At 41.3% G+C, this 27,837-nt stretch overlaps 1 protein-coding gene across 1 annotated transcript in view; it reads left to right on the forward strand.

Annotated features, from left to right (window-relative positions):
• The window catches only part of LOC122548812 (laminin subunit alpha-3-like), a 376,692-nt gene that overhangs the window by 225,067 nt on the left and 123,788 nt on the right, over window positions 1–27,837 (forward strand). Inside the window, exons 35-41 of the mRNA XM_043687604.1 lie at window positions 99–303; window positions 5,823–5,967; window positions 11,505–11,645; window positions 18,624–18,785; window positions 19,312–19,413; window positions 21,413–21,496; window positions 22,790–23,020. Of these exons, the coding sequence (XP_043543539.1) occupies window positions 99–303; window positions 5,823–5,967; window positions 11,505–11,645; window positions 18,624–18,785; window positions 19,312–19,413; window positions 21,413–21,496; window positions 22,790–23,020 (1,070 nt within the window). The remainder of the gene's footprint in view (window positions 1–98; window positions 304–5,822; window positions 5,968–11,504; window positions 11,646–18,623; window positions 18,786–19,311; window positions 19,414–21,412; window positions 21,497–22,789; window positions 23,021–27,837) is intronic.

Raw genomic sequence — 27,837 nt, forward strand, 5'->3', positions numbered from 1 at the left:
TTGATCTACTATTCCATTAGAAGAATTCAAATTTTATTTGCTATAGAAAGAATTGAGGAAAAGAAGCAAACCTCTCCCATTTTTTGTCTCACCTTAAGCCTGCAATTGTGGCAAACGCCTGTGTGATGAGGTCACAGGCCAATGCATCTGCCCTCCCCAGACTGTTAAACCTTCATGTGAGACATGTGAGAAACAGACCTTCAGTTACCATCCTCTAATGGGCTGTGCAAAGTGCAACTGCTCACGAGAAGGAATCATTAAACCTGCAAACCCAGACTGCAACCGACAAACTGGGCAGTGTCGGTAAGTCGAACTACACTCATCTATACTTCCATTTCTCAGCTTTCCTGAAATAATTAGCCATAAGCAGCAACAGCAGCTTGTATTTTGCTTGTATTATTACCAAGCCCCAATTTCCCTGGGGAAGGTGATGGTGAGCTAGTGTGGTAGAACGTCCCAGTTTGCTTCACATGCGTATTATCCCGATTGGACAGCAAGCCCGCTCCCTGCCTCTAAAAGTCCAAGCAGTGAGTGAGTCTGGAATGTACCATGCAGGGAGTGATGCACTTTTGGAGGTGTGCCTCTGGGATGAAATCAAGTAATGGAGCATAAAGACATTCAACCATTCAACCCTTCTAGCCTACTCCAACATTCAGTAACACTGTTAATCTCCTTCCTCACTTACATTTGACCAATGCCAGTTTCTTGCCTTCCCCCATATCCCTTTATTCTCATAAAGTTAAAAGTCTGTAAATCTCAGCCTTGAATATTTTCAATGACTGAATATCCACAGTTCCCTGGCCAAGAACATGCCAAAGATTCATAACCCTTTGAGTGAAGAAACTTCTCCTCATCTCAATTCTAAATTGTTCATCCCTTATCCTTAGACTATGGGCTGGATTTTCATTCTCAAGGCTTATACTGGAACTTGGGAAAACTCCCAGTTTCTCATGCCCATTTCAAGAAATATGAGCTCTGTTCACATGATTTTCATTGCCAGGAGTTAGGTTCCAGCTGAAATTGGGGCAGGTGACTCCTGAAGCAGTTAAGACACAGTCACAGGGGCTGTGTGGAGGCAGGTTGTTAAATAGGTCATCCTCAGTCTATGGGACTTCTTCCTGACTGTAAAATAAAACAGGCTCTGCCCTCACCATTACACTCCCTCATACTCCCTCACCACACCCCCCCTCCATCCATGCCACATCGTGTCCCAAGCAAAGGTATGAACCACTCAAACAACTCCTCATCAGCCCCCATGTGCCCCATGGCACTTCCAATGCCTTTCACCCAGTATTTCACCCAGTATACGTTGTACAGAAGTGATGGACCCGAGAGTAATCTTTGATGACTTTCCTTTATGTAATAAAAAACTCCAATCATTGCAGTCCTATAAAATGTGAATTATTTAGATATTTTAAGGTTTCATCAGCTGAAATCCACAAGACACTTTAAACTGCTTAACTTGGTTTAAATGAAGAATTTCAATTTGATAGAAAAAAAATCAGACGGCCAGTGTTCGTTACTCCAAGGTTCGCACCTACCAACTCTCCCTACCAACTGCCCCCCCCCCCCCACCCCGAACCCCCAGGTACCTTGCCATGTAACCATAGAAGACGCAGAATTTGCTGGCACACCACCCTTCTCACTTCCATCCCAGGCCCCAAACAGTCCTTCCAGGTGAGGCAGAGGTCACTTGCCTCTCCTCCAACCTGGTTTACTGTATCCGGTGCTCCCAATGTGGTCTTCTCTACTCTGGTGGGACCAAACCTAAACGACAGGAATGTTTCACCGAGTATCTCAGCTGGGCCTGTAGGGGCCAACCTGACCTCCCAATCACCGCCCATTTCAATTCCCCTTCCCATTCCCTCTCCAACATGACCATCCTCAGCCTCCACCATTGCCATAGTGAATCAGACTGCAAATTGGAGGAACAACAACTTATCTTCCACCTGGGCAGCCTACAGCTCAGAGGACTTAACATTGAGTTCTCCAATTTCAAACACCCTTCCTTCCCATCCCCTGACTCCCTTCCCAGCCCCTCCCACATCCTGCTTTTCCACTTACTGACCCTTCCTTCCAGCCATCAACTGGATTTATTCTTTCCAGCGACCAACCAGGCCGTGCATTCTACTTGTGTTCACCTATGTTTACTGTGTTTACTGTAAAGATGGACATGGAAGATATAGAATGTAGGGAAATAGATTGTGACATTTTTTAAAATGTCCATATTACAGAGGAGGAAGTACTAGATATCTTGAAATGCATATATCCTCAGAACTTGATCAGGTGTACTCTAGAACTCTTTGGGAAGCTAGGGAAGTGATTGCTGGGCTTCTTGATGAGATAATTGTATCATTGATGGTCACAAGTGAGGTGCTGGAAGACTGGAGTTGGCTAATGTGATGCCACTTTTTAAGAAAGGTGGTAAGGACAAGTCAGGGAACTATAGATCAGTGAGCCTGAGGTTTTTGGTGGGTAGGTTGTTGGAGGGAATTCTGAGAGACAGAATGTGCATGTATTGGGAAAGGTAAGGACTGATTAGGGATAGTCAACATGGCTTTTATGCATGGGAAATCATGTCTCACAAACTTGATTGAGTTTTTTGAGGAAGTAACAAAGAGGATTGATGAGGACAGAATGGTAGGCGTGATCTATATAGACTTCAGTAAGGCGTTCGACAAGGTTCCCCATGGGAGACTGTTAGCAAGGTTAGATCGCATGGAATACAGGAAGAACTAGCCATTTGGATACAGAACTGGCTCAAAGGTAGAAGACAGAGGGTGGTGGTGGAGGGTTGATTTTTAGATTGGAGGCCTGTGACCATTGGAGTGCCATAAGGATCGGTGCTGGGTCCTCTACTTTTCATCATTAATATAAATGATTTGGATGTGAGCTTAAGAGATATAGTTAGTAAGTTTGCAGATGACACCATATTTAGAGGTGTAGTGGACAGCGAAGAGAGTTACCTCAGATTACAACAGGATCTTGACCACATGGCCAATGGGCTGAATAGTAGCAGCTGGAGTTTAATTCAGATAAATGTGAGGTGCTGCATTTTGTGAAAGGAAATCTTAGCAGGACTTATACACTTAATGGTAAAGTCCTGGGGAGTGTTGCTGAACAAAGAGACCTTGGAGTGCAGGTTTATAGCTCCTTGAAAGTGGAGTGACAGATAGATAGGATAGTGAAGAAGGCGTTTGGTATGTTTCTTTTATTGGTCAGAGTATTGATTACAGGAGTTGGGAGGTCATGTTGCGGCTGTACAGGACATTGGTTAGGCCACTGTTGGAATATTGCATGCAATTCTGGTCTCCTTCCTATAGAAAGATGTTGTGAAACTTGAAAGGGTTCAGAAAAGATTTACAAGGATGTTGTCAGGGTTGGAGGATTTGAGCTACAGGGAGAGGCTGAACAATCTGGGGCTGTTTTCCCTGGAGCGTCGGAGGCTGAGGGGTGACCTTATAGAGGTTTACAAAATTATGAGGGGCATGGATAGCGTAAATAGGCAAAGTCTTTTCCCTGGTGTTAGGGTGTCCAGAACTAGAGGGCATAAGTTTAGGGTGAGAGGGGAAAGATATAAAAGAGACCTATAGGGCAACTTTTTCACGCAGAGGGTGGTACGCGTATGGAATGAGCTGCCAGAGGAAGTGGTGGAGGCTGGTACAATTGCAACATTTAAGAGGCATTTGGATGGGTTTATGAATAGGAAGGGTTTGGAGGGATATGGGCCATGTGCTGGCAGGTGGGACTAGATTGGATTGAGATATCTGGTCGGTATGGACGGGTTGGACTGAAGGGCCTGTTTCCATGCTGTACATCTCTATGACTCTATGACTTATCTACCTCCTGATGCTGCCTGCCTTGCTGCATCCTTCTAGCCTGTTGCTTGTCTACTTTGGATTATAGCATCTGCAGATTTTTTTTGTCTCCTCCACTCTTAAAACCTTCCCTTGCCACCACACGAGGTGCAAAACCTGCACCCACACTTCCCTCCTCACCTCCGTCCAAGACCGCAAAGGATCTTTTCACATCTGGCAGAGATTTTCCTGCACATCCACCCACCTCATCTACTGTGTCCGTTGCTCTTGACGTTGACTCCTCTACATTGGGGAGTCATGACACCAAGTTGTGGAGCGCTTCAGAGAACATCAGTGGGACACACGCACCAAAAACCCACCACCCTGTGGCCGACCACACCCTCCCAGGTCTCCACTGCCAAACCAAAGCCACCCACCAACAGGAGGAAGAGTGCCTAATCTTCCACCTTAGGACCCTTCAACCACATGGTATGAACATCGACTTCACTAGTTTCCAAATCTCCCATGCCCCCACCTTATCCCAGATCCAACCCTCCATCTCTGCACCATCTTCTTGACCTGTCCTACTGTCCATCTTCCTTCCCACCTATCCATTCCATCCTCCACATCAACCTATCACAATTACCCCCCGCAACCTGCATCTACCTATCGCCTTCCCAGCTACCTTCCCCACCCCTACCACCAGCCCTCCTACTAATCTCTTAGCCCCTTCCCCCTCCACATTCCTGATGAAAGGCTTATGCCCGACATGACCAACCTCCTGCTCCTCGAATGCTGCCTGAGCTGTTGTGTTTTCCAACTCCACGTTTTTCAACTCTGACTCTCCAGCATCTGCTGTCCTCACTTTCTCTTCTAAATGTTGTCAATCAAGCAGGAGCTCAGGTATTCCAATAATCTAATGGTTATCTGGGTAGTCGGCCAAGAACACAGACAAGACTTGGCTGAGAGATCCTACATGACTGAAATACTCGAGTCCCTCTTTGATTGATAGCTCTGACTATCTGATCTTTGTTATCAATTTCAGAGTTTTTGTTTACAGAAGGTTAAGTGGTTTGAAGTGCTTTGTGGTGTCAGCTATTGAAATTTTCCAGTGTCTGGATGCACCAGGATTTTGTATAAAGTTGGCTCAACTACAGGAAATTTGTAGAAGGATTAGCAATGTTCATTTCCACAACTGAGCCATTCAGGTCAGCAATTCTGAGCACTGGCTCAAAGCCTGACCCAGCCCAAACTCTTAAAGATCTACTCAGGAAAATTGGTTATATTTAGAGGCCTCCTGATTCATCTTGACTGGGTGAAAATCTGATCAATTCTACAGGATAGTCTCCTCTCTAGAGGTGGAAGGGAAATTGGCAGAAAGGGCAAACAGTTATATGGGTTGGCACTAGATATGTAGCTCTCCTCATACTGCCAGGGTGTATGGTTGATTGATGAAAGTTACCCTACCTACCCCCACCATCCTCCATCCTGCCTCCAACACCTCTCTCTCCATGACTCCACAACACAATTCTTGATTCACTCCAAAAAGTCACCTGCCCCCCCCCACATTGCCAGTGGCCTGGTCCTCTACAGTCTCTGACCAGCACCCAGGGAGGGACTCACTGCAAATGCCTCTGGGTGGACAGCCTGATTGTCGCTGAGCATTCTCAAAAGAGTCAGTCATGTTGGGGGGTGGGGGGGTCTCATTTGCAAAGACGTCTACCACCGCACTTTACCAAAAAACAGAAAATACCAACCAAGGCTTCTAAAGTACTTCATCATCATGTGTAGCAGTTTTCAGGTGTCTTCAGGTTGTGAAAGACAAACTATATAAATCTTTAATTATGCAGACTGCAATTGGACTTTGGGGAAAAATACAATTAAATTCAGCCACTTTGGTTCTTTAAAAGTTGCATTATCAGTAGACATGTATTTGAAAATACTAAGAGTCTGATTATTTTAGAAAGAAATGTGCTCCATAGACCTTTTCCGAGCAACTTAATTTCTTGTACGTTTTCTGTTTAGATGCAAATCGAAAGTAACAGGTCGCCAGTGTGACCGCTGTTCCATTGGTTACTCCCGTTACCCTGATTGCATTCCCTGTAACTGTAACCGTGAAGCAACACAGCCAAGTGTGTGTGATCCCATAACTGGACAGTGTCTTTGTAAGGTCAGTCTCAAGGTTCTCAAATGTATTGTAATGGAACAAATGGCATTACTTTGCAAATAAATCATGACACACGATCCATTTCTTATATTAGAGAATCATCTGACTAAAGTGGAGGCCTGTTAATCATTGTCTCGTTGAAGAGGTATTGTTGTAACTGTACTTTTCCCGTAGCTCTTCCAACAAATATTTATCCAATTCCTTTTTGTATGTTACTGTTAAATCTATTTCCTCCACTCTGTCAGGAAGCATCTGACAAACCTTTGTTGCACTCCCTCAAAACCAGAACACCCCTCCTCAGAAAAGGAAACCAAAACTGTGCACAATACTCCAGATGTGGTCTCACCAAGGCTCTGTACAATTACAGTAAGACATCTGTGCCCCTGCACTCAGATCCTCTCACTATGATGGCCAACATACCATTTCTTTTCTTCATCACCATCTACTATCAGCAACTGAAATACAAGGATGACTGGGTATCGCTGTTGCCCCCTTTTTCCAATCTATTGCTATTCAGATAATAATCTGCCTTTGAATTTTGATCCCAGAGTGTATAACCTCATTATACTTCATCTACCATGCATTTTCCCATTCACATAACTTGTCTAGATCAAACTGAAACATCTTTGCTGCATCGTCTTAGCTCAGTTGTCCACCCAGTTTTGTGCCCCTTACAAACCTGGAAATATTACATTTGGTTTCCTCATCTAAATCATTAATATTATTGTGAATAGTTGGGATCCAAGCATTGATCCCTGCAGTACCCTATTAGTCACTATTTGCTATTCAGAAAAGTATCCATTTATTAGTTTCTCCTCTTCATTTCTGGTCTTGCACCCAATTCTATATCCATCTCAGTACACTAACCCCAATCCCATTTGCGTTAACTTTACAAGCTAATTTCTTATGTTGGACCTTATTGAAAGCCTTCTGAAAGTCTAAGTAAACCACATCCACTGGCTCCACCTTATCAACTCTACCAGACACATGCTTAAAACATTCCAGTAGGTTTGTCAAGCATAATTTCCCTTTCGTAAATCCATGCTGACTCTGTCAAATCCTGTAACTGTTTTCAAACTGCTCTACTATTAACCCCCACTACCAATGTCAGACTAACTGGTCTAAAATTCTCTGTTTTTTCTCTCCACCTTCTTTTTTTAAATAATGGGGTTACATTAGCTATACTGCAATCCTTAGGAACAGAATATATAGAATTTTGAAATATTCTGAAGCATTCACTATTTTAGTGCCTTTTCCTTAAGTACTCTAGGATGTAGATTATTATGCCCTGGGATTTATCAGCTTTCAGGCCCATTAGTTTCCCAACACCATTTCCCTACTAATACTGATTTCCTTTGGTTCCTCTCTGTCAGTAAACAATGTTCCTCGACAATTTTGATTTCCCCAACCCCTATCAATCCCATCCCATACCCTCTGTTATTTTGAAAACTTTTAATAAATAAGTATATAACTTAGCTCGCTGAGCTTGAAAGTTTGTTTTCAGATGTTTCGTCACCATACTAAGTAACATCATCAGTGAGCGTTTCCATACATACAGACAAAGAAGGACACCCACTTTGACTGGAACAACACACATCCTAGGACAGGCAAAACAAAGACATGCACGAGAATTCTTAGAGGCCTGGCACTCTAACCAGAACTCCATCAATAAACACATTGATTTCGACCCCATCGACCTCTCCTTGAAAAGAATAAAAAGAAAAGAACCGGAAATGATATAATCTACCTTAAGAAACCAAGACCTATAAACAGAGAGGCGGGACATACCAGAGACTCTCACTGATGATGTTACCATGGTGATGAAACGTCTGAAAACAAACCTTCAAGCTCAGTGAGCTAACTTACATACTTATCATCAACCTGAGCTACAAATCTCAAAAATCACTATCTTCTATTAAATTGCCACTTACACTTGTCTGTTTGAAAAATAATAACAAGCTCTTTAATCTCTATCATAGCCAAAATTCCAGAAACTTGGTATTTTTTAGTAAGTCTCTGCATCCTGTGCAAGAGCAGTCTGTAGATTGATAAAGAACCATGCAATAACTAACCTTTTGTTTACAATAGCCACTCCTCACATGCTTCAGAATTTTTCAGTATTATTGATGTGTTTACAGTAACAGATTGTGTCCACTGTCCGCCACAGCTCAGTTTCAGATTGGTTGGCCATTAGGAGAGTTGCCAAGCAGAGCCAGAGAAAAAGGAAAGATTCCAACGTCAGTTGTGGAAAAAAATAAAAATTAAAGCAACAAAGATTAAACTTTAATTAAAAGAAATAATGTGTTTTTTTACATTATACAGAGTAAATATTAACACAGAGCCTAATTAATTCCTTCTTATTTCTTTCCTTTCTATTTTAATGGAGATTTAACCTATTAAATATGAAGAGGAGAGAATCAGAGCACATAAGGGGACTATTCAGTCTGTCAATCCTGTGCCAGCTCATTGAAAGAGCTGTCCAACTCATCTCAACTGTTCATAATTTCAAACACCTCCCCTCAGGACCAGCGTCCCCACTTTGTTCACGTAACTAAAATCCCTTGTCCTCGGTAGCATGCTAAATTTCAAAATTCCAAAATTCTGTGGACACATCAGTAGGGGAGCATCGTGTTCATAGTGACCATCAGTAGATTTTAGGCTAGCTATGGATAAGAATAGGAAGATGCCAGAAATAAAAAGTCTAAACTGGAGAATGTATCATTTTATTGAAATGATTTGGTCCAAGTGGTCCAACAGCTCCTTGCAGATATAACAAGGAAATAGCAAGAGTACAGGGTAATTATATTCCCATAAATACAAAAGGGAGGGACTAAGACTGGAGAACCCTGAATGTCGAGGGACACAAAGGTTAAGATTAAGAGAATAAAGAGAAGCATATGGCAGATACCAAGAGGACTATTAAAAAGTAAAGTAGTGAACCAAAAAAGGAAATTAGAAAAGCAAAGAAAATGCATAAGAAAGCATTGATGGGTTGCAGTTTCCGTGAATGAAAATTTGTTTCCTGTGGGGTTCCATGGGATTCAGTGCTCAGACCCTTGCTATTTATGGCATACATTAATGATTTGGATTTAAAAGTAAGGGTTATTACTCCCAAAGCCTCTTCATCTTCTACAAGGCACAAGTCAAGACTGTGGTGCTATACTCCCCACTTGCATGGCTGGGTGCAGCCCCATGGCGGAGAGGCTTTGAGGAGTCAGCAGGTGAGTTACTCGCCACAGTAGTGCTAGCCTCTGACCTGCTTTTGTAGCCACTGTGTTCATGTGATGAATCCAGTTGAATTTCTGATCAATGGTAACTCCACCTTGGTTGATAATTCAGTGATGGTAGCATTATTGAATGTCAAAGTGGCAGAACCCAAACTAGGCGTCACTGAGCAGGTTATTGCTGAGCTTGATAGCTTGGTGTTGCTTGATAGCACTGTTGATGACATCTTCCATCACTTTACTGATGATAGCCACTATAGTGATAGGGGGTAATTGGCCCAGTTAGATTTATGTGCTTTTTGTGTACAAGACATACCTGGGACATTTTCCACATTATTGGGTAGATGCCAGTGTTGTAACTGTACTGGAATAATATGGCTAGGGGAGCAGTAATACTGGGGAACAATTCTTCAATACGTTGTCAGGGCCCATAGTCTTTGCAGTATCTAGTGTTTCCAACCTTCACGTGGAGTGAATTGAATTGGCTGAAGACTGGTATCTGTATTGCTGGGGACCACTAGAAGAGGCTGAGATGAATTGCCCACTCGACACTTGTGGCTGAAGATAGCTGCAAATGCTTCAGCCTTATCTTTTGCAATGATGTGCTGGGCTCTTACATCAGTGAAGATAGGGAAATTTATGGAGCCTCCTCCTCTAATTGTTGACCACCATTCATGATTAGATGTAGCGGACCTGCAAAGCTTAGATCTGATCCATTGGTTGGGCCAACAGATCATTCGCTTGCCGCTTATGCTGTTTGGCATGCAAATAGTCCTGTTTGGTAGCATCACCAGGTTGATATCTCATTTTCACTTATGCTTGTTATTGCTCCTGGCATGCCCTCCTCCATTGAACCAGGGTTGATCCCCTGGCTTGATGGTAATGGTTGAGTGGGGGAGATGCCAGACCATGAGGTTGTACTAGAGTACAAGTGTACTGCTGTTCAAAGTCTGTCCCATTTAGCACGGTGATAATGCCACACAACATGATGGAGGATGTTCTCAATGTGAAGATGAGGCTTCTTCTTCACGAGGACTATGCAGTGGTCACTCTTACCGATACTGTCATGGACAGAAAGGATGAGGGCAAGTGTGTTTTTACCTCTTGTTGGTTTCTTCATCACCTATCACAAATCCAGTCCAGCAGCTAATCCTTTAGGACCCGACCAGCTCGATCAGTAGTATTGCCATTGAGTCACTCTTGGTGGTGGACATTGAAATCCCCCACCCTGAGTACATTTTACGTCCTTGCCACCCTCAGTGCATGTCTCACGATAATACCACCAGGTTATCATCACCTCAGCTCATATACTTGTTACTATTTCATTGTTATGTTTTGGGGGCCTATAGATTACCCCTACCAGCGATTTGTTTCCCCAACTATTCCTAATTTCCATTAAAAGTATTTTTTACATTCTGAGCTCCTGTACCATGATCATCTGAAACAATTGCATGAATTTTAATTTTCAATTTGAGAGACTGGGAGATTGCAAACTGTGGAGGCTGAGGAACATTAGAAAAATTTCAGGATTGAGGTTAATTATTATTGGTGGGTAATGATATTAAGGGATATGGAAACCAAATGGAGTTAAGATACAGATCCGGAATGATCTGTTTGTAATTCGGACAGCTGGTTCAAGGGTTTTATAGGAACAGAAGAATGTCAACGTCAGATGATGTGATTGATAAGTGGAATGAAAAGAGCAGGATTTGGTCCTGTTGGGTTCAGAATGAGCACATGGAGTGAGAAGATAGGAGAGAAACTAGACAAAAGGGACAGACTCAGGTAGGTTGAGGTAGATTTGGCTTGCTGAATGAGAAAATGGAAGCAATACAACTAAAGCAGTGGAATAGATTATCAAACTCTTAATAATAAAGATGTTTATGAGCTTCTTGCACTTGTTAGAGATGGCATGGAGGTTCCTGTAGATATCTAACTACTAGAGATGGGTGCAGCTTGGCTTTGATTGTTGCCCAGATTGTATATTGATTGATTGATCTTTAGTATTTGTATTTATTCTTTCTCACTTTAATCTATGCTGGTTGTGCATTTAATGTTAAATTACTGTGAATAAAGCAAATTTCTACAGATGCTGAAAAGCAACATAAAAACAGGAAATGGTGGAAATGCTCAACAGTCCAAGCAGTTGGAGAGAGAACTCTAATGATTGATCTGAAATATTAACTCCTGTCTCTGCACAGCTAGGCCTGCTGAACATTGAAATGCAATTATCACAGAGTGACTTAAACATTGTATTCAACATGACAAATAACATTTCTGATACAACTGTAAGTTCTTCTACTTTCCTCATTTTAGGAGAATGTAATTGGTGCACAGTGTGATATCTGTCGACCTGGTTCATTCTATCTTGATCCAGCCAATCCCAAAGGCTGCACCAGCTGCTTTTGCTTTGGAATAACGAATGAGTGTCGAAGTTCTGATAAGTCCAGGACTAAAGTGAGTGAAGAAATACAAATTGTCATTTTTAAATTTTTTCCAAATTTGTGTTTAGCACTGAAGTGAGTATAATAATTAGATTTTTTTAAAGTTAAGAATTTCGATTAGAAATATTTTAGGCAAACGCTTGGAAAATAAAGCAGGACAGGTGACTGAGTGGGGGAGCATTTTGGGGCCAGCAACCATAATTCTATTAGTTTTAAAATAGTGATGGAAAAGGATAGACCAGATCTAGAAGTTAAAGTTCTAAATTGGAGAAAGGCCAATTTTGACGGTATTAGGGAAGAACTTTCAAAAGCTGATTGGGGTCAAATGTTCGCAGGTAAAGGATGGTTGGAAAATGGGAAGCCTTCAGAAATGAGTTAATATGAGTCCAGAGACAGTATATTCCTGTTCGAGTAAAAGGCTGGACTAGCAGGGATAGGGAATGCTGGATGACTAAAGAAATTGAGGGTTTGGTTAAGTAAAAGAAGGAAGCATATATCAGCTATAGACAAGACAGATCAAGTGAATCCTTAGAAGAGTATAAAGGCAGTAGGAATATACTTAAAAGGGAAGTCAGAAGAGCAAAAAGGGGACATGTGCTATCTTTGGCAAATAGAGTTAAGGAGAATCCAAAGGGTTTTTACAAATACATTAAGGACAAATGGGTAACTAGGAGAGAATAGATCCCTCGAAGATCTGCAAGGCGGCCTTTGTGTGAAGCCGCAGAAAATGGGGGACATGCTAAACGGGTATTTTGCATCAGTATTTACTGTGGAAAAGGACATGGAAGATACACAGTGTAGGGAAATAGATGGTGGCATCTTGCAAAACGTCCATATTACAGAGGAGGAAGTGATAGATGTCTTGAAATGCATAAAGGTGGATAAATCCCCAGGATCTGATCAGGTGTACCCTAGAACTCTGTGGGAGGCTAGGGAAGTGATTGCTGGACAATTAATGAAATATTTGTATCATCAATAGTCACAGGTGAGGTTGGCTAACGTGGTGCCACAGTTTAAGAAAGATGGTAAGGATAAGCCAGGGAACTATAGACAAGTGACCCTGATGTCGGTGGTGGGCAAGTTGTTGGAGGAAATCCTGAGGGACAAGATATACATGTATTTGGAAAGGCAAAGACTGATTAGGGATAGTCAACATGGCGTTGTGCGTGGGAAATCATGTCTCACAAAGTTGATTGAGATTTTTGAAGAAATAACAGAGAATTGATGAGGGCAGAGCGGTAGATGTGATTTATATGGACTTCAGTAAGGCGTTCGACAAGGTTCTCCATGGGAGACTGATTAGCAAGATTAGATCTGACGGATACAGGGGGAACTAGCCATTTGGATACACAACTGGTTCAAAGGTAGAAGACAGAGGGTGGTGGTGGAGGGTTATTTTTCAGACTGAGGGCTGAGACCAGTGGAGTGTCACAAGGATTGGTGCTGGCTCCACTTCTTTTTGTCATTTATATAAATTATTTGGATGTGAGCACAAGAGGTATAGTCAGTCAGTTTGCAGATGACACCAAAATTGGAGGTGTAGTGTGCAGCGAAGAAGGTTACCTCAGATTGCAATGAGATCTTGATCAGATGGGCCAATGAGCTGAGAAGTGGCAGATGGAGTTTAATTCAGATAAATGCAAGGTGCTACATTTTGGGAAAGCAAATCTTAGCAGGACTTATACACTTAATGGTAAGGTCCTAGGGAGTTGCTGAACAATGCATTGCTAGAATTTGTTGCTCATATCCCTTAACCAGAGAGCAGTTAAGATCAACCACATTGCTGTGGGACAGGAATCATATGTACATCAGACTAGGTAAGGATGACACATTTCCTACCCAAAAGTGATTACAGGAACTCGCTTTTGTATTTCAGCTTTGTATTATTTGAATTGAACCAGTGTTCCCAGGTTATTAGTCCAAAACTTTAGATTAGGTCCGAGGGAGTGTTGCTGAACAAAGAGACCTTGAAGTGCAGGTTCATAGCTCCTTGAAAGTGGAGTCGCAGGTAGAATCATAGGAATTGTGAATTCTGATTGACATATCCCTGGGGATGCCATCACATGTTCTCATGGCCCTATCATTTTTCACCTGACAAAATGACATCCCTGGCTACAACAGTGAATAGACACTGGAGGTCTGAAATATAGTGGAAGAAGGTTTGCTCGCTGAGCTGGAAGATTCGGTTTCAGACATTTTGTCACCATACTAAGTAACATCATCAGTGAGTCTCCGGGTGCAGCACTGGTGGTATGGCCTGCTTTTTATTTATGTGTTTAGGTTTCCTTGGGTTGGTGACGTCATTTCCTAATGTGATGTTTTTTTTCTCAGGGGTGGTAAATGGGATCCAAGTCAATGTGTTTGTTCATAGAGTTCTGGTTGGAATGCCATGCTTCTAGGAATTCTCGCACATGTCCCTGTTTGGCTTGTCCTAGGATGGATGTGTTGTCCCATTCAAAGTGGTGTCCTTCCTCATCTGCATGTAAAGATACTAGTGAGAGTGGGTCATGTCTTTTTGTCATGATAAGAACTAGGCCTGTGAGAAAAAACTAGATAAACGTACATAAAATAACAAAACAGACAACACAGAGCCACGGATAAAAAAACTTATCTGACCGACCCTTAACAGTCACTGAGAAAGCCATCTTAGTAAGAGGATTAAATTACAACTTCCAGAATGTGGACAAGAAAGATTTCTTAACAGCATTCAGAACAACACTGAAAGACAACAAACTCACAGAAGAAACCCAGCAAACCTTCAGACAAACAGTTGCAACAACATGAAGCAGGAAAAAGGAAGGAAACACAGTCAATACACAAGAAAGGAAAGCACTAGAAGGACTAAAAAAAGATAAAAACATTGTTATCCTACTTGCAGACAAAGGACGCTTGACTGTTATTTTAAATCAGTGACTGTTGAGAAAGTGAACGCACTGGCGATACACCTGACTCCACAACTAGAGGATCAATCACAGCCCTACTCAAAAAACTTCAGAAATCTGGAGAAATAAATAAAAACGACTTCCAAAAAATGAAACAAGACAGATCCAACACACCAGGCTTCTACAGCTTATCCAAAATTCACAAACCAGCAGCTCCTCTCAGACCATAGTCTTGCTACCCTGGAACACAAACTTACAAATTAGCCAAGGAGTTACACCAAAGATTAAAATACTTAGTAGAAGACTCACACCACTCCATCCACTCCACCCAAGAATTCCTGAAGACCATCAAAGACACCAAGATAGAACAGGATGAAATAATGGTCTCTGTTGACGTAACATCCCTGTTCACATCTATCAAAATCAACCTGGCCAAGGAAACACTGACTACACTATTAGAAGAACCAAAGACACATACACCAAACACCACCAACTTCATCAGCAAGGACAGTATCAACAAGCGAGTGGACTTATGCCTGACCACCAACTTCCCCCTCAACAACAAAACCGACAGACAAACCAACAGAACATCCATGGGATCTTCAATGTCAGGGTTCTTAGCAGAGGCAGTAATGCAGAGACTCGAACAAACAGCTCTGTCAACCATCCAACCCAAACTTTGGGTCCGCTACGTGGATGACACCTTTGTCATCACTAAACGAAACAAATTAGAAGAAACCTTTAAGACATCAATAATACCCTTACTGGCATAAAATTCACTAAAGAGGAGGAAAACAACAACAAACTGCCACTCTTAGATGTCACAGTAGAGCGAACAGCCAATGGGGAATCTCAAACCAGCAACTATAGGAAAGTAACACATATGGACCAAATACTGAACTACAGAAGCAATCATCCCAACATCCACAAATGAAGCTGCATTAGAACATTACTTCAATGAGACACCACACACTGCAGTGCAGAGGAACTATGCAGAGCAGAGAAAAATCACCTATACGGGTGCCCAATGAGCACAGTCTGCCGATTTCTCAGCAACAAACTCAAAAAAGCAGACAAAACACACCCAGAAACCCGAGCCACTCTCTCCTACATCGAAGACATCTCAGAAATGACTGCCAGACTACTCAGACCCCTTGGCATCATGGTAGCCCACAAACCCACGAACACACTAAAACAGCAGCTAATGAACTTGAAAGACCCTAAACAGACAACAAGCAAAACCAATGTCATTTACAAAATACCTTGCAAGGACTGTAACAAACACTACATTGGACAAACAGGCAGAAAACTAGCTATCAGGATATGTGAACATCAACTAGCCACAAAAAGGTATGACCCACTCTCACTAGTATCCTTACATACAGATGAGGAAGGACACCATATCGACTGGGACAACACATCCATCCTAGAACAAGCCAAACAAAGAGAAGCATGAGATTCCAACTGGAACTCTGTCAACAAACACATTGATTTGGATCCCATCTACCACCCTATGAGAAAAAGAACAGGAAATGATGCCACCATAGGAAATGACATCACCAACCCAAGGAAACCTAAACACATAAATAAAAAGCGGGCCATACCATAAGTGCTTCACTGATGATGTTACCTAGTATGGTGACAAAACTGAACCTTCCAGCTCAGTGAGCAAACTTACATGCAGACCTGAGCTACAAATTTTCTCAAAACTATCTGAAATATAGGGTGAACATGCTGGTAATATTCGACAGGACTTCTAGCACCTGAAAGAAACAGAGGGCTGAATTTTGGGAGTGCAGATGAGCAGAGAGATCTCGGTGTCTATGTGCACAGATCCCTGAAAGTTGCCACCCAGATCGACAGGGTTGTTAAGAAGGGATACAGTGTTTTGGCCTTTATTAATAGAGGGATTGAGTTCCGGAACCAGGAGGTTATGCTGCAGCTGTACAAAGCCCTGGTATGGCCACACTTGGAGTATTGTGTACAGTTCTGGTCACCGCATTATAAGAATGATGTGGAAGCTTTGGAAAGGGTGTAGAGGAGATTTACTAGGATGTTGCCTGGTATGAAAGGAATGTCTTATGAGGAAAGGCTGAGGGCCTTGAGGCTGTTCTCGTTAGAGAGAAGAAGATTGAGAGGTGACTTAATAGAGACATACAAGATAATCAGAGGGTTAGATAGGGTGGACAGGGAGAGCCTTTTTCCAAGTATGGGGATGGCAAACACGAGGGGACACAACTTTAAAGTGAGGTAAGATAGGTATAAGACAGATGTCAGAGGTAGTTTCTTTACTCAGAGAGTAGTAAGGGTATGGAATGCTTTGCCTGCATTGGTAGTAGATTCGCCAAGTTTAAGTGCACTTAAGTTGTCATTGGACTGGCAAATGGACGTACATGGAATAGTGTAGGTGGGATGGGCTTCAGATTAGTATGACAGGGCGGCGCAACATCAAGGGCTAAAGGGCCTGTACTGCGCTGTATTGTTCTATGTTCTATGTTTTATGAATTTTGCTTGTTCATTAGAGGCTGGTTGGGAGCACAAGACTAGTGTCAGAAATAACTCCCAGAATCTTTCTTCCAGCATGACAGTTGATGAGGTGGGAAACATAGCAACATATCTGCCACCAGCTACCTTTCCCATGTTGTTATACTTGAATTCCTTAAGAAGAAGAACCACAGGTTCTCAATGCCTTGATGACTTTTTCACTTGGGTATTGATCATAGCAGTATCCAAGAGAATAGTTTTCAATTCCTAGATGATCCAAGGTCTTCCTCAAATGTTGGTAATAATAATATATATACGATTTGCCCAGTTTAGTGAAATAATATTCTCCTTGAATATTATTGGAGTTGCATTCATTCCATCACACACCTGGCTTGTGCCTTGTAGATTATGGACAGACATCAGGAGGCAGGAGGTAAAACACCCATCTCAGAAGATGCAGCCTCTGACCTACTCTTGTCGCCGTGACATATACTGATCCAGATGAGTTTCTGGGGTGCAGTGGACTCATACCTGGTGGTGTTTCGCTGGGAGACATTTCCAATCTGACCAGCCGCATCTTACCAATCAAAAGAGTTTAAGAATTAGTTTTGGATCTGATTTAAATAATAGCTTAATTGTCAACATTTAAACCTTTTCTACCTTTTCTTTTACTCATTCATGAGATGTGTATAGTGCCAGTACTACCAGCATTTAATTGCACTTAAGAGATGCCTTGTTGAACTGCTGCAGTCCGTGTGATGTAGGTAAACCCACAGTTCTGGTAAGAAGGGAGTTCCAGGATTTTTGACAAAAATAATGAAGAGTTGGTGATACAGTCCCAATTCAGATCCATATCATATACATAGAATTAAAAAAGAATGGAACAGACCATTCAGTCCAACTGGTCTATGCCAGAGATATTGGTCCAGGCATGTCTTTTCCAAACACTCTTTGTCATACTTGCACAATACATCTTTCTATTTCCTTCATCATGTGTTTATCCAAACTCCCCTTAAAGGCATCTATGCATTCAGTTTAACTATTCCATATGGTTGTCAGTTTCACATTCTAACCACTTTCCTGAAGGCTGTCTTTGATTTATTAATGACTATCTTATGTTGCTAGCTCCTAGTTCTGGTATGCCATTCAATAGGATCATGGGTGATCTGAAATTCTTCAAGTCCATTTTCCTGTCCTTTCCCATAACCCTTGATTCCCTGACTAATCCAGAAACTACCTTAAAAATACACAGGGACTCTGTGCCTACAGTTCTCTGGGGCAAGGAGTTCCAAAGACTCCCAATCCCTCTGAGAGAAGAAATTTCTCCTAATCCCATGTTTGTTGTGAGACTATGCCCTCTGGTCCGAGACTTTCCCATGAGGGAGAATATCCCCTCAGCGTTAATTCTGGAAAAGCCCTTAAGAATCCTATACATTTCAATGAGATCACTCTCATTCTTCTAAACTCCAATGCCAGTGCCAACTTGTTTAGTCATTGCTTATCAGACAATCTATCCATACTGGAAGTTATGTTATATACATAAACATGTGCCTGTTAAACACAAGAATGTTTTTAATTGTTGATTTAGTTTTGATGTTGCAATTTAGATTCATATTTTCCTTTAGCATATGCAAATGAAGAAATGGAAGTTACTCACTGGGAATAAACAGAGCATTCCAGTTGTTTATAACCAACGGAGTAATACCGTTGTTGCTGATGTACAAGAACTACCTGATGTTATTCGTGATTTGTACTGGCTAGCCCCAGAGTCCTACCTGGGAGACAAGGTAAATGAAGAATAAAACTGTGAAATCAAATCAAACCATATGATGTTGCAGGCTGTGGGGCTAATCAAATGGGTGCCATGTTATTTTCTGCTTCAACTGCTGAATCTAGCCTCACTGTCCAACTCTATATCCTTTAACAATATGCTTGATCAAGCAACCCGTATGGAGTCTGCTTTAGCAGTACTTTGTGAAATAGTTGCATCTACTAACTAAAATCTTTTCTTTCTAACCTCCGTTTAAGCATTTCTTATGTAGGTTGTGAGTGTCAGTGGCGAGGTAGCATTTGTTACCCATGCCTAAGTGCATTTTAGAAGGGCTAATTTGTGATTATTTTCAATTTGTACCCATTCCTTAGCATCAGGTTGACCAATACAAACAATATCATTGGAACGACTCAGAAATTTTACTAAACTTGAATACCTCTCCTGAGTTACTCTCTTACCTCCACAGCTTTATGGTTAAAAGCGCACAATTTTCATTGCTTCAATACAGCTTCAAAAGTAACTTCTTATCAATTTTCTATCAGGTCTCTTCATATGGTGGCCTCCTGACATACCAAATAAAATCCTTTGGCTTACCGAGTGAAGGGATGACTTTACTTGAGAAAAGGTCTGACGTTGAATTGAGAGTGAGTACTGAACTTTGCATACAACTAAATACAGGGTTGATGAATTTAGTCAGTGGCATTGAGATACGACATGATCACAGAGGGAACATTTATGCAGGGTTTCTAATTGCATTCAGTTCTGGCCCTGCAACCACACGGGATCAATGTCGATTTCACCAGTTTCCCCATTTCCCCTCCCCCCACCTTATCCCAATCCCAACCTCCCAACTCGGCACCGCCATCTTGAACTGTCCTACCTGTCCATCTTCCTTCCCACCTGTTCCACTGTCCTCTCCGACCTATCACTTTCACCCACAACTTTTGCATTCCCTGATACCTACCCCCCAGCCCCCTCCATTTATCTGTCAGCCCCCTTGGCCCAAAAGCCTCATTCCTGATGAAGGGCCTATGCCTGAAACGTCGAGTCACCTGCTCCTTGAATGCTGCCTGACCAGCTGTGCTTTTCCAGCACTACACTCTTCGACTCAGATCTTCAGCATCTGCAGTCCTCACCTCCTTCAGTTCTGTGTACCTCAGGAAGGATATATTAATGGATAGAAAAATTATTACATTTCCAAGCCAGAATGGTGAGTGGCTTGGAGGGAAATTTGCAGGTAATAGAATTCCCATGTATCTGTTGACCTAGTCTTGTGGGCTTGGAAGGTGCTGTTTAAGGTTAAATGACAAGGACAGATTGTATTGGCAAGGCTCGTATTTCTTAAGAAGATATAAGCGATGATTTAATTGAGGTAATTAAATGATTAAGGAATTTGAAAGGATATGTGGAGAGAAGCAATTTCTTTTGTCGACTGGAAGTCAGGAACAAAAGAGAAATGACCTTAAAAATTGATCCAGCTCTTCAGGGTGGTACCACACAAATGTGAATGAAAATCTAGAAGTCTCACTCGCAGGAAACTGTTGAGGCTGGTATAGTCAATTAAAATACAGAAAATCTTCATTGGACCTTTGTTGGGTAAGGGTTATGCAATCAAGGTGGGTAGTTGGAATTCAGAGACAGAACAACCAGGATTTAATGGAATGTGGAACAGGCTCAAGGGTCAGAATGATATTGCTCTGTTTCTGTGCTCCAAAGTGAAATCACAACATTGGAAATTAAGTCAGTAGGAGAAATGTAATATGCATGTACTCTGTTCTAGCAAATTTATTTTGCTGGCAAAATTACTTCAACACTTTTATATTGAAATGAATCTACACTGTGCCACACAACAATGATCAGCAAATTTCCAAGGGCTCGCAAGTTCCATTTTGAATTATAGCTGGAGTCCAAAAAGTCACTTAACTAATTAGGATTCACTTGTTAGCTGGCCATTGTCCACATTAATTAGCAAAGCTAGCAGTTACAGCTTTTCTGCCTACATGCAACTTGATGTATCCATGGAACTCAGAATGGCAGGTCAGATCAGATGTGTGTTTTTCAGAAGGGTCCAGTGGAGCCTGGTTAGGTTAGTGAAACTGTTGTTGGTCAGAGTGAGATCTATCCCCTTATCTACCATAAGACCATAAGAAATAAGAACATGATAAGATGAGTAGATAGTGTCAAGCTTCTTGAGTGTTATTGGGGCTGCACTCATTCAGACAAGTGAGGGGTCGAACATACTCTCTCATTCAATAGGATCATGACTGATCTGATACTCTTCACATCCATTTTTCTGTCCTTTCTCCATGACCCTTGATTCCCCGACTGATCAAGAATCTATTGATCTCGGGCTTAAATATACACAAGGACTCTATTCCCACAGCTCTCTGTGACAATGCGTTCCAAAGATGCACAAGAGAATTTCTCCTCATCTTGGTTTTAAATGGGTGCTCCTTTATTCTGAGACTAAAGAAACTACTTCTGAGATTACTATCCTGTCAATTTCCCCATCCGACATCCAAGTAAAATCTGTCCTTGAATGTTAACAATTTTAATTTTAAAACATTACACGATAAATATACAAACAGTATAATAAATTTTACATAATATATTAGAAGATAAATATTGATTTTTGAACTTTAGGGTGAACAAATGACTATTGTATATTTTGATCCACGGAATCCACTTCCAGATCGAGTTTATCATGGACAAGTCCAGCTTTTAGAGGTAAATGAAACATTATTGATGATATTTTAATCATTTGTTATATTTAGTAAAATTAAGTTGAATTTTACTACTCAAAAACAGACCATTTAGCCCAACATTCTAATCTATTGATAATGTTTCAAGCAAGGGTCTTTTCAACCCTGCTTCATTCAACCCAATTTCATATCTGTCTATTCCTTTTTCCCTTATAAGTTTATAACTTCCTCTAAAATGCATCTTTTCTAATCACTTCAGCTACTCCTTGTGGCAATGATCATTGCAGGAGTTCCTCAAGTTAATGTCCTGAACTCAACCAGCTTCAGTTACACTGTCAATGACCTTTCTTCAATGTATTGTCAGAAGTGGGGATGTTTGCTAATGACTACACGAAGTTCAGTCCCACTTGTAATTCCTTAGGTACCAAAATAGTCTATTCCTACTTTCAACCGGACCAGAACAGCATTCAGTCTAGGTTAATAAGTAAAAAGTAACATTTGCGTCAGACAATGACTATCTCCAAAAAGACAGAAACTGATCATTCCTCTTTTAATGACATTGCCAGGACTGAATCTCTCCTAATCGACATCTTGGAAGTCATGATTTGGACTGGGGGTGTACAAAGTTAAAAATCACACAACACCAGGTTATAGTCCAATTGCTAGTGTGCTTCCAATTAAACCTGTTGGACTATAACCTGGTGTTGTGTGATTTTTAACTTTGAACATCTTGGAAGTTACCATTGACAAGAATTGTATAAGCCATTTAAATACTGTGCCAAAAGCACAGGTCAGAGACTCAGACTTCTGCACTGAATTGCTCCATCTTCTGACTTCCAGAACCTGTGCACCATATACAAGGCACAAGTCCGAAGTATAATGGAATGCTCCCCTCTTGTCTGGATGAGTGCAGCTCCAACAACTCAAGGAGCTTGACACTATCCATGATAAATCATCCTGCTTGATTTCCCTTGCCCATCCACCAGCCTTTCATGTGTTCATTGCTTCCAATATAGCTGCACAGTAGCAGCAGTGTGTAACATCTACGAGATGCACTGCAGAAACATTCCAATGCTCATTTGACAGCACCTGATAATCATTTTAAATACTTGAAAATGCAATTGAAGACCATTTTCTTGGGCCTTCTGTTTTCTAACAAAACTGAGTCCCCAGTCTGTTCAGATTTCCTGATGTTTATAACCTTTCAGTTCTGTTATCATCCTTATAAAATATTCCTCTTATGATACCAAGTGAAGTGTTAGAAAAATGCTGAAATGTCCAATTAAAATGGAGTACTAGTTATCTGTTCTATTTACAGGATAACTTTCGCCATGCTATCATTAACAGTCCAGTAACTAGGGAAGATTTCATGCTTTTGTTGAGCAATTTGGAGGAACTACACATTAGAGCACTTTATTACTCACAAACACAACGCCTTTCCCTCGGTCAAGTTCAACTTGAGGAAGCCTCTGTTTCCGGAACTGGAAATCCTGCTACTAATGTGGAAGTGTGCTCATGTCCTCCTAACTACTTGGGAGATTCCTGCCAGGTAGGACCTGTTATTCGCTGAAATACATATTTTTCTCTGTGATGTGTAACACATCAGTTTTGAATATTTTAACTTTTGCTTTTGAAGATGTTTTGATAACTGGATATTTTGTTGTGTGTCTAGAGCATAAACTGTTGCTCAAAATCCTGGTTTTCTTTATTTTTAACATTGTGAAACAGGCATTCATCAGACTAGGAACTGTTAATCTAATAACTTTCCAAGGGGTTGATTCTGCTGGGTTAGAACTTACTCACAAGCTTGTCTTGCAGCTTTCTTAAAATGTGTACCAATCCTCACTTCTGTATGACTTTACAGCACATGTGTGTGGATGTGTAAAAGAATATGTTTGCCAATTCTTAAAGTGTGTATATTGCCTCAAATGACTTTGACAGATTTTTGGTTTAATAACTTGATTGTATATCTGGTGATCCATTCTGCTCAGTAATGTAGTAACTGTATGGGTTTAATAAATGCTACATTGATATGCTTGACATTTGTAGTATCTTTTGTTTTCCCCTTTGTGATGGCTTTATACTTTGTACATTTTTATTTCTCAAAGTTTTTATATTTCTTGCTGATTAAGTTCTGCAGCTAATATTCTCAGTTATTTTTCTGGGATTATATTTATTTGGCATCTAATATCACCAAATAATAAGAAAAAAGTCCAGAATGTTAGCTTGCTCATGGGTTGGAGAATTGAATTAATTTGAGCAAGGTAAAGATTTGTTTACAGCTGCTGTTTTTTCAGTAAGTCAATACTTTTATATCATCATTGAAGAAGTACATACTCTTTGATTTAATTATATGTAACTTTCAGTGTTTTACATGTTGTAGATCCATTCAGGGAAACTGTGAATTGCATCCTTATTATATTAATACATGATTTTAATTTATTTTTTTCTGATTTGTGCTTACTATCACCTCTGTAGTATTATCTGTCTCAGCTCCTCTTCCACTCTTCACAAACTTAAGAAAGAAACATAGAAAATTGGAGCAGGAATAGGCCATTTAGCCCTTTGAACATCCAAAACTGGGCTGCCCACATTAGAACATAGAACATTACAGCGCAGTACAGGCCCTTCGGCCCTCGATGTAGCGCCGACCTGTCATACCAATCTGAAGCCCATCTAACCTATACTATTCCATGTACGTCCATATGCTTGACCAGTAATGACTTAAATGTACTTAAAGTTGGTGAATCTATTACCATTGCAGGCAAAGCATTCCATACCCTTACTACTCTCTGAGTAAATAAACTACCTCTGACATCTGTCTTATATCTATCACCCTTCAATTTAAAGCTATGCCCCCTCGTGCTCGCCGTCACTATTCTTGAAAAAAGGCTCTCCCTGTCCATCCTATCTAACCCTCTGATTATCTTGTATGTCTCTATTAAGTCACCTCTCAACCTTCTTCTCTCTAATGAAAACAGCCTCAAGTCCCTCAGTCTTTCCTTGTAAGACTTTCCCTCCATACCAGGCAACATCCTAGTAAATCTACTCTGCACCCTTTCCAAAGCTTCCACATCCTCCTTATAATGCGGTAATACCAGAACTGTACACAATACTCCAAGTGCGGCCGCACTAGAGTTTTGTACAGCTGTAGCATAACCTCATGGTTCCGGAACTCGATCCTTCTATTAATAAAAACTAAAACACTGTATGCCTTCTTAACAACCCTGTCAACCTGGGTGGCAACTTTCAAGGATCTGTGTACCTGGACACCGAGATCTCTCTGCTCATCTACACTACCAAGAATCTTACCATTAGCCCAGTACTTTGCATTCCGGCTACTCTGACCAAAGTGTATCACCTCACACTTGTCCACATTAAACTCCATTTGCCACCTCTCAGCCCAGCTCTGCAGCTTATCTATGTCTCTCTGTAACTTACAACATCCTTCGTCACTATCCACAACTCCACTGACCTTAGTGTCATCTGCAAATTTACTAACCCATCCTTCTACGCCCTCATCCAGGTCATTTATAAAAATGACGAACAGCAGTGGACCCAACAGCGACCCTTGCGGTACACCACTGGTAACTGGACTCCAGGATGAACAATTCCCATCAACCACCATCCTCTGTCTTCTTTCAGCAAGCCAATTACTGATCCAAACTGCTATATCTCCCACAATCTCATTCTTCTGCATTTTGTACAATATCCTACTGTGGGGAACCTTATCGAACGCCTTGTTGAAATCCACATACATTACACCAACCGGTTTACTCTCAACTATCTGTTTGGTCACCTTCTCAAAGAACTCAATAAGGTTTGTGAGGCACGACCTTCCCTTCACAAAAGTGTGCTGACTATCCCTAATCAAATTATTCTTTGCTAGATGATTATAAATCCTATCTCTTATAACCTTTTCCAACACTTTACCAACAACTGAAATAAGGCTTATTGGTCTATAATTACCAGGATTGTCTCTACTCCCCTTCTTGAACAGGGAACCACATTTGCTATCCTCCAGCCTTCTATTTCACATTACATCCTATTCAACCATTACCCTTGTGCCCACTGACTGGCACTGCCTCTTGATTTGGCAGCGCATCAGTTTTAAAATTCTTGTCCTTGGAAACAAAATGTCTTGAACCTTCCATAACCTACTGCAGTCCTACAACCCCCAAGATCTTTGTGTTCCTCCAACTCTGGAGGTAGTTCCAGGGACTCCTTGGACTCCAAACATTGGACAAAGAAACCTCCTGCTGATTACTACACACCAAATCCCTCAGCTGATGAGTCAGTACTCCTCTATCTTTGTCAGCACTTGGAGGAAGCAATGAGGGTGGCAAAGGCATGAAATGTACTCTGGACAGGGTCTTCAAGGTTATCCACCAAGAGAGATTTTACAGCATCCCGACTGACAAAGATGGTTGAATCCTAAAGGACATGGCTGCAGTCTGGGCCTGCAGCAGATGATGAGACAACCAATAAAAAGGAAAAACATACTTGACCTCCTCACCAATCTACTTGCCCCAGATGCATCTGACCAAGATAGTATCAGTATGCAGTTCAGAAAAGATTCACTCGGATGTTCCTTGGTATGGAAGGATTGTCTTATAAACAGAAGCTAAATAGCTGTACCCTACTCACTGAAGTGTAGAAGACTGAGAGGTGATCTGATTGCTGAGAGGATGTTTTCCCTCATGGGAAAGTCTAGGACCAGAAGGCATAGTCCTTTAAGTCTTTGGAATTTCTTGACTCAAAGGGCTGTGGGGGCAGAGCTTTTGTGCAGACTGAAGTAGATAGACTCTGGATTAGTTGGGGAATCAAGGGTTATGGGAAAAGGGCATGAAAGTGGATGTGAGAAATGTCGGATCAACCGTGATCCTGTTGGAAGATGTTATAGGCTTGAGGAAAACATGCCCACTGCTGTTCCTATTTCTTTTATGCTCTTATAGAGTGCACTGTGCAGTCATTGGTCATCAATGTGTTGTTCTCTTTACATCCAGGATACCCTTCATCGAGTTTTGTGGCACTGTGCTAAATGGGATAGATTTTGAACAGATTTAATTACTCAAAACTGGGCATCCAGGAGGTGTTGTTGGGCTATCTGCAGCAAAATTGTCAACAAACCACAATGTGTGATGTTGTGGCTTGGCATTTCCCCCACTCAAATATAATCATCAAGCCAAGGGACCAACCCTAATTCAATGAAGAGTATGGCAGGACTTGCCATGAGAAGCATCAGGCATACCTAAACATGTGGTATCAACTTTATGAAGCTACACTATAGGAATACTTGAATGATAAGCAGTGTAAACATCATGTAAATAGCCGTGAAACTTGTAAGAAAATGAATGGACTTGACTGGGTGGATGTGGAAAGGTATTTTGAGAAAATAGAAGTACTGGAGTAGGACATAGTTCTGAAGAAGGGTCACTTGACCCAAAACATTAACTCTCCTTTCTCTCCTCAGATGCTGCCAGAGCTGCTGAATTTTTCCTGCAATTTTCTGTTTTTTGTTTCAGGAGCAGAGGTGTCTTGCTGCAATTATACAAGGCTTTAGTGAGATCGCACCTGGAATATTGTGTGCAGTTTTGGTCTCCTAAAATAAGGAAGGGTATTCTGACTATGCAGGGAGCACAATGAAGATTTACCAGACTGATTCCTGGGATGGCAGGACTGATGTATGAACAGAGACTGGGCTGGTCAGGCCTATGTTTACTAGAGTTTAGAAGAATGCAGAGGTATCTCATAGAAACTTATGAAGTATAATTGTTGAGAGTCATGTTTCCATGAATTAGCACATAGCTTGGGCCATTGATCCAAATGACTCTTCATGATGTGTTTAATTTTCAGCCATTAGACATGATCCTCTGAGTAACATTCTAGCTTCCATTTCTGAATGTTGTAGATTCATGTCATTTTTGAGAGAATTGGACATAATTTCTAGATATTCTCTAATCAACCCATCCGGAATTTTTATGGCACACCTCTGGGACTTTAACCCAGGCCTCCTGGCTTAGGGTAAGAACACATTCACTATGCCACAAAAGCCAATTCTAGACTGAGAATTTGGTGCAATACTATGTTAGGAGGCAAAAAAGAGAAAATGCTGGAAAATCTCAGCAAGTCTGGCACATCTATAAGGAGCGAAAGGAACTGACGTTTCGAGTCTAACTGATCCCTTTATCAAAGCTAAAAAAAGGAGAAATGGGGAGGTATTTATACTAGGCTGAGAGAAGGTGAGTCATGGTTCCAGAAGTAAAGGTAGCAATAAAGAGGTGATAATGACAGTGCATAGAGAGATTATAGGGAGATTAGGAGTTGTGTATGACCGAAGCTGAAGTCAGTGCTATGTGGCAAAAT

The sequence above is a fragment of the Chiloscyllium plagiosum genome, chromosome 4 (assembly GCF_004010195.1).
Source record: "Chiloscyllium plagiosum isolate BGI_BamShark_2017 chromosome 4, ASM401019v2, whole genome shotgun sequence".
Taxonomy (NCBI): domain Eukaryota; kingdom Metazoa; phylum Chordata; class Chondrichthyes; order Orectolobiformes; family Hemiscylliidae; genus Chiloscyllium; species Chiloscyllium plagiosum.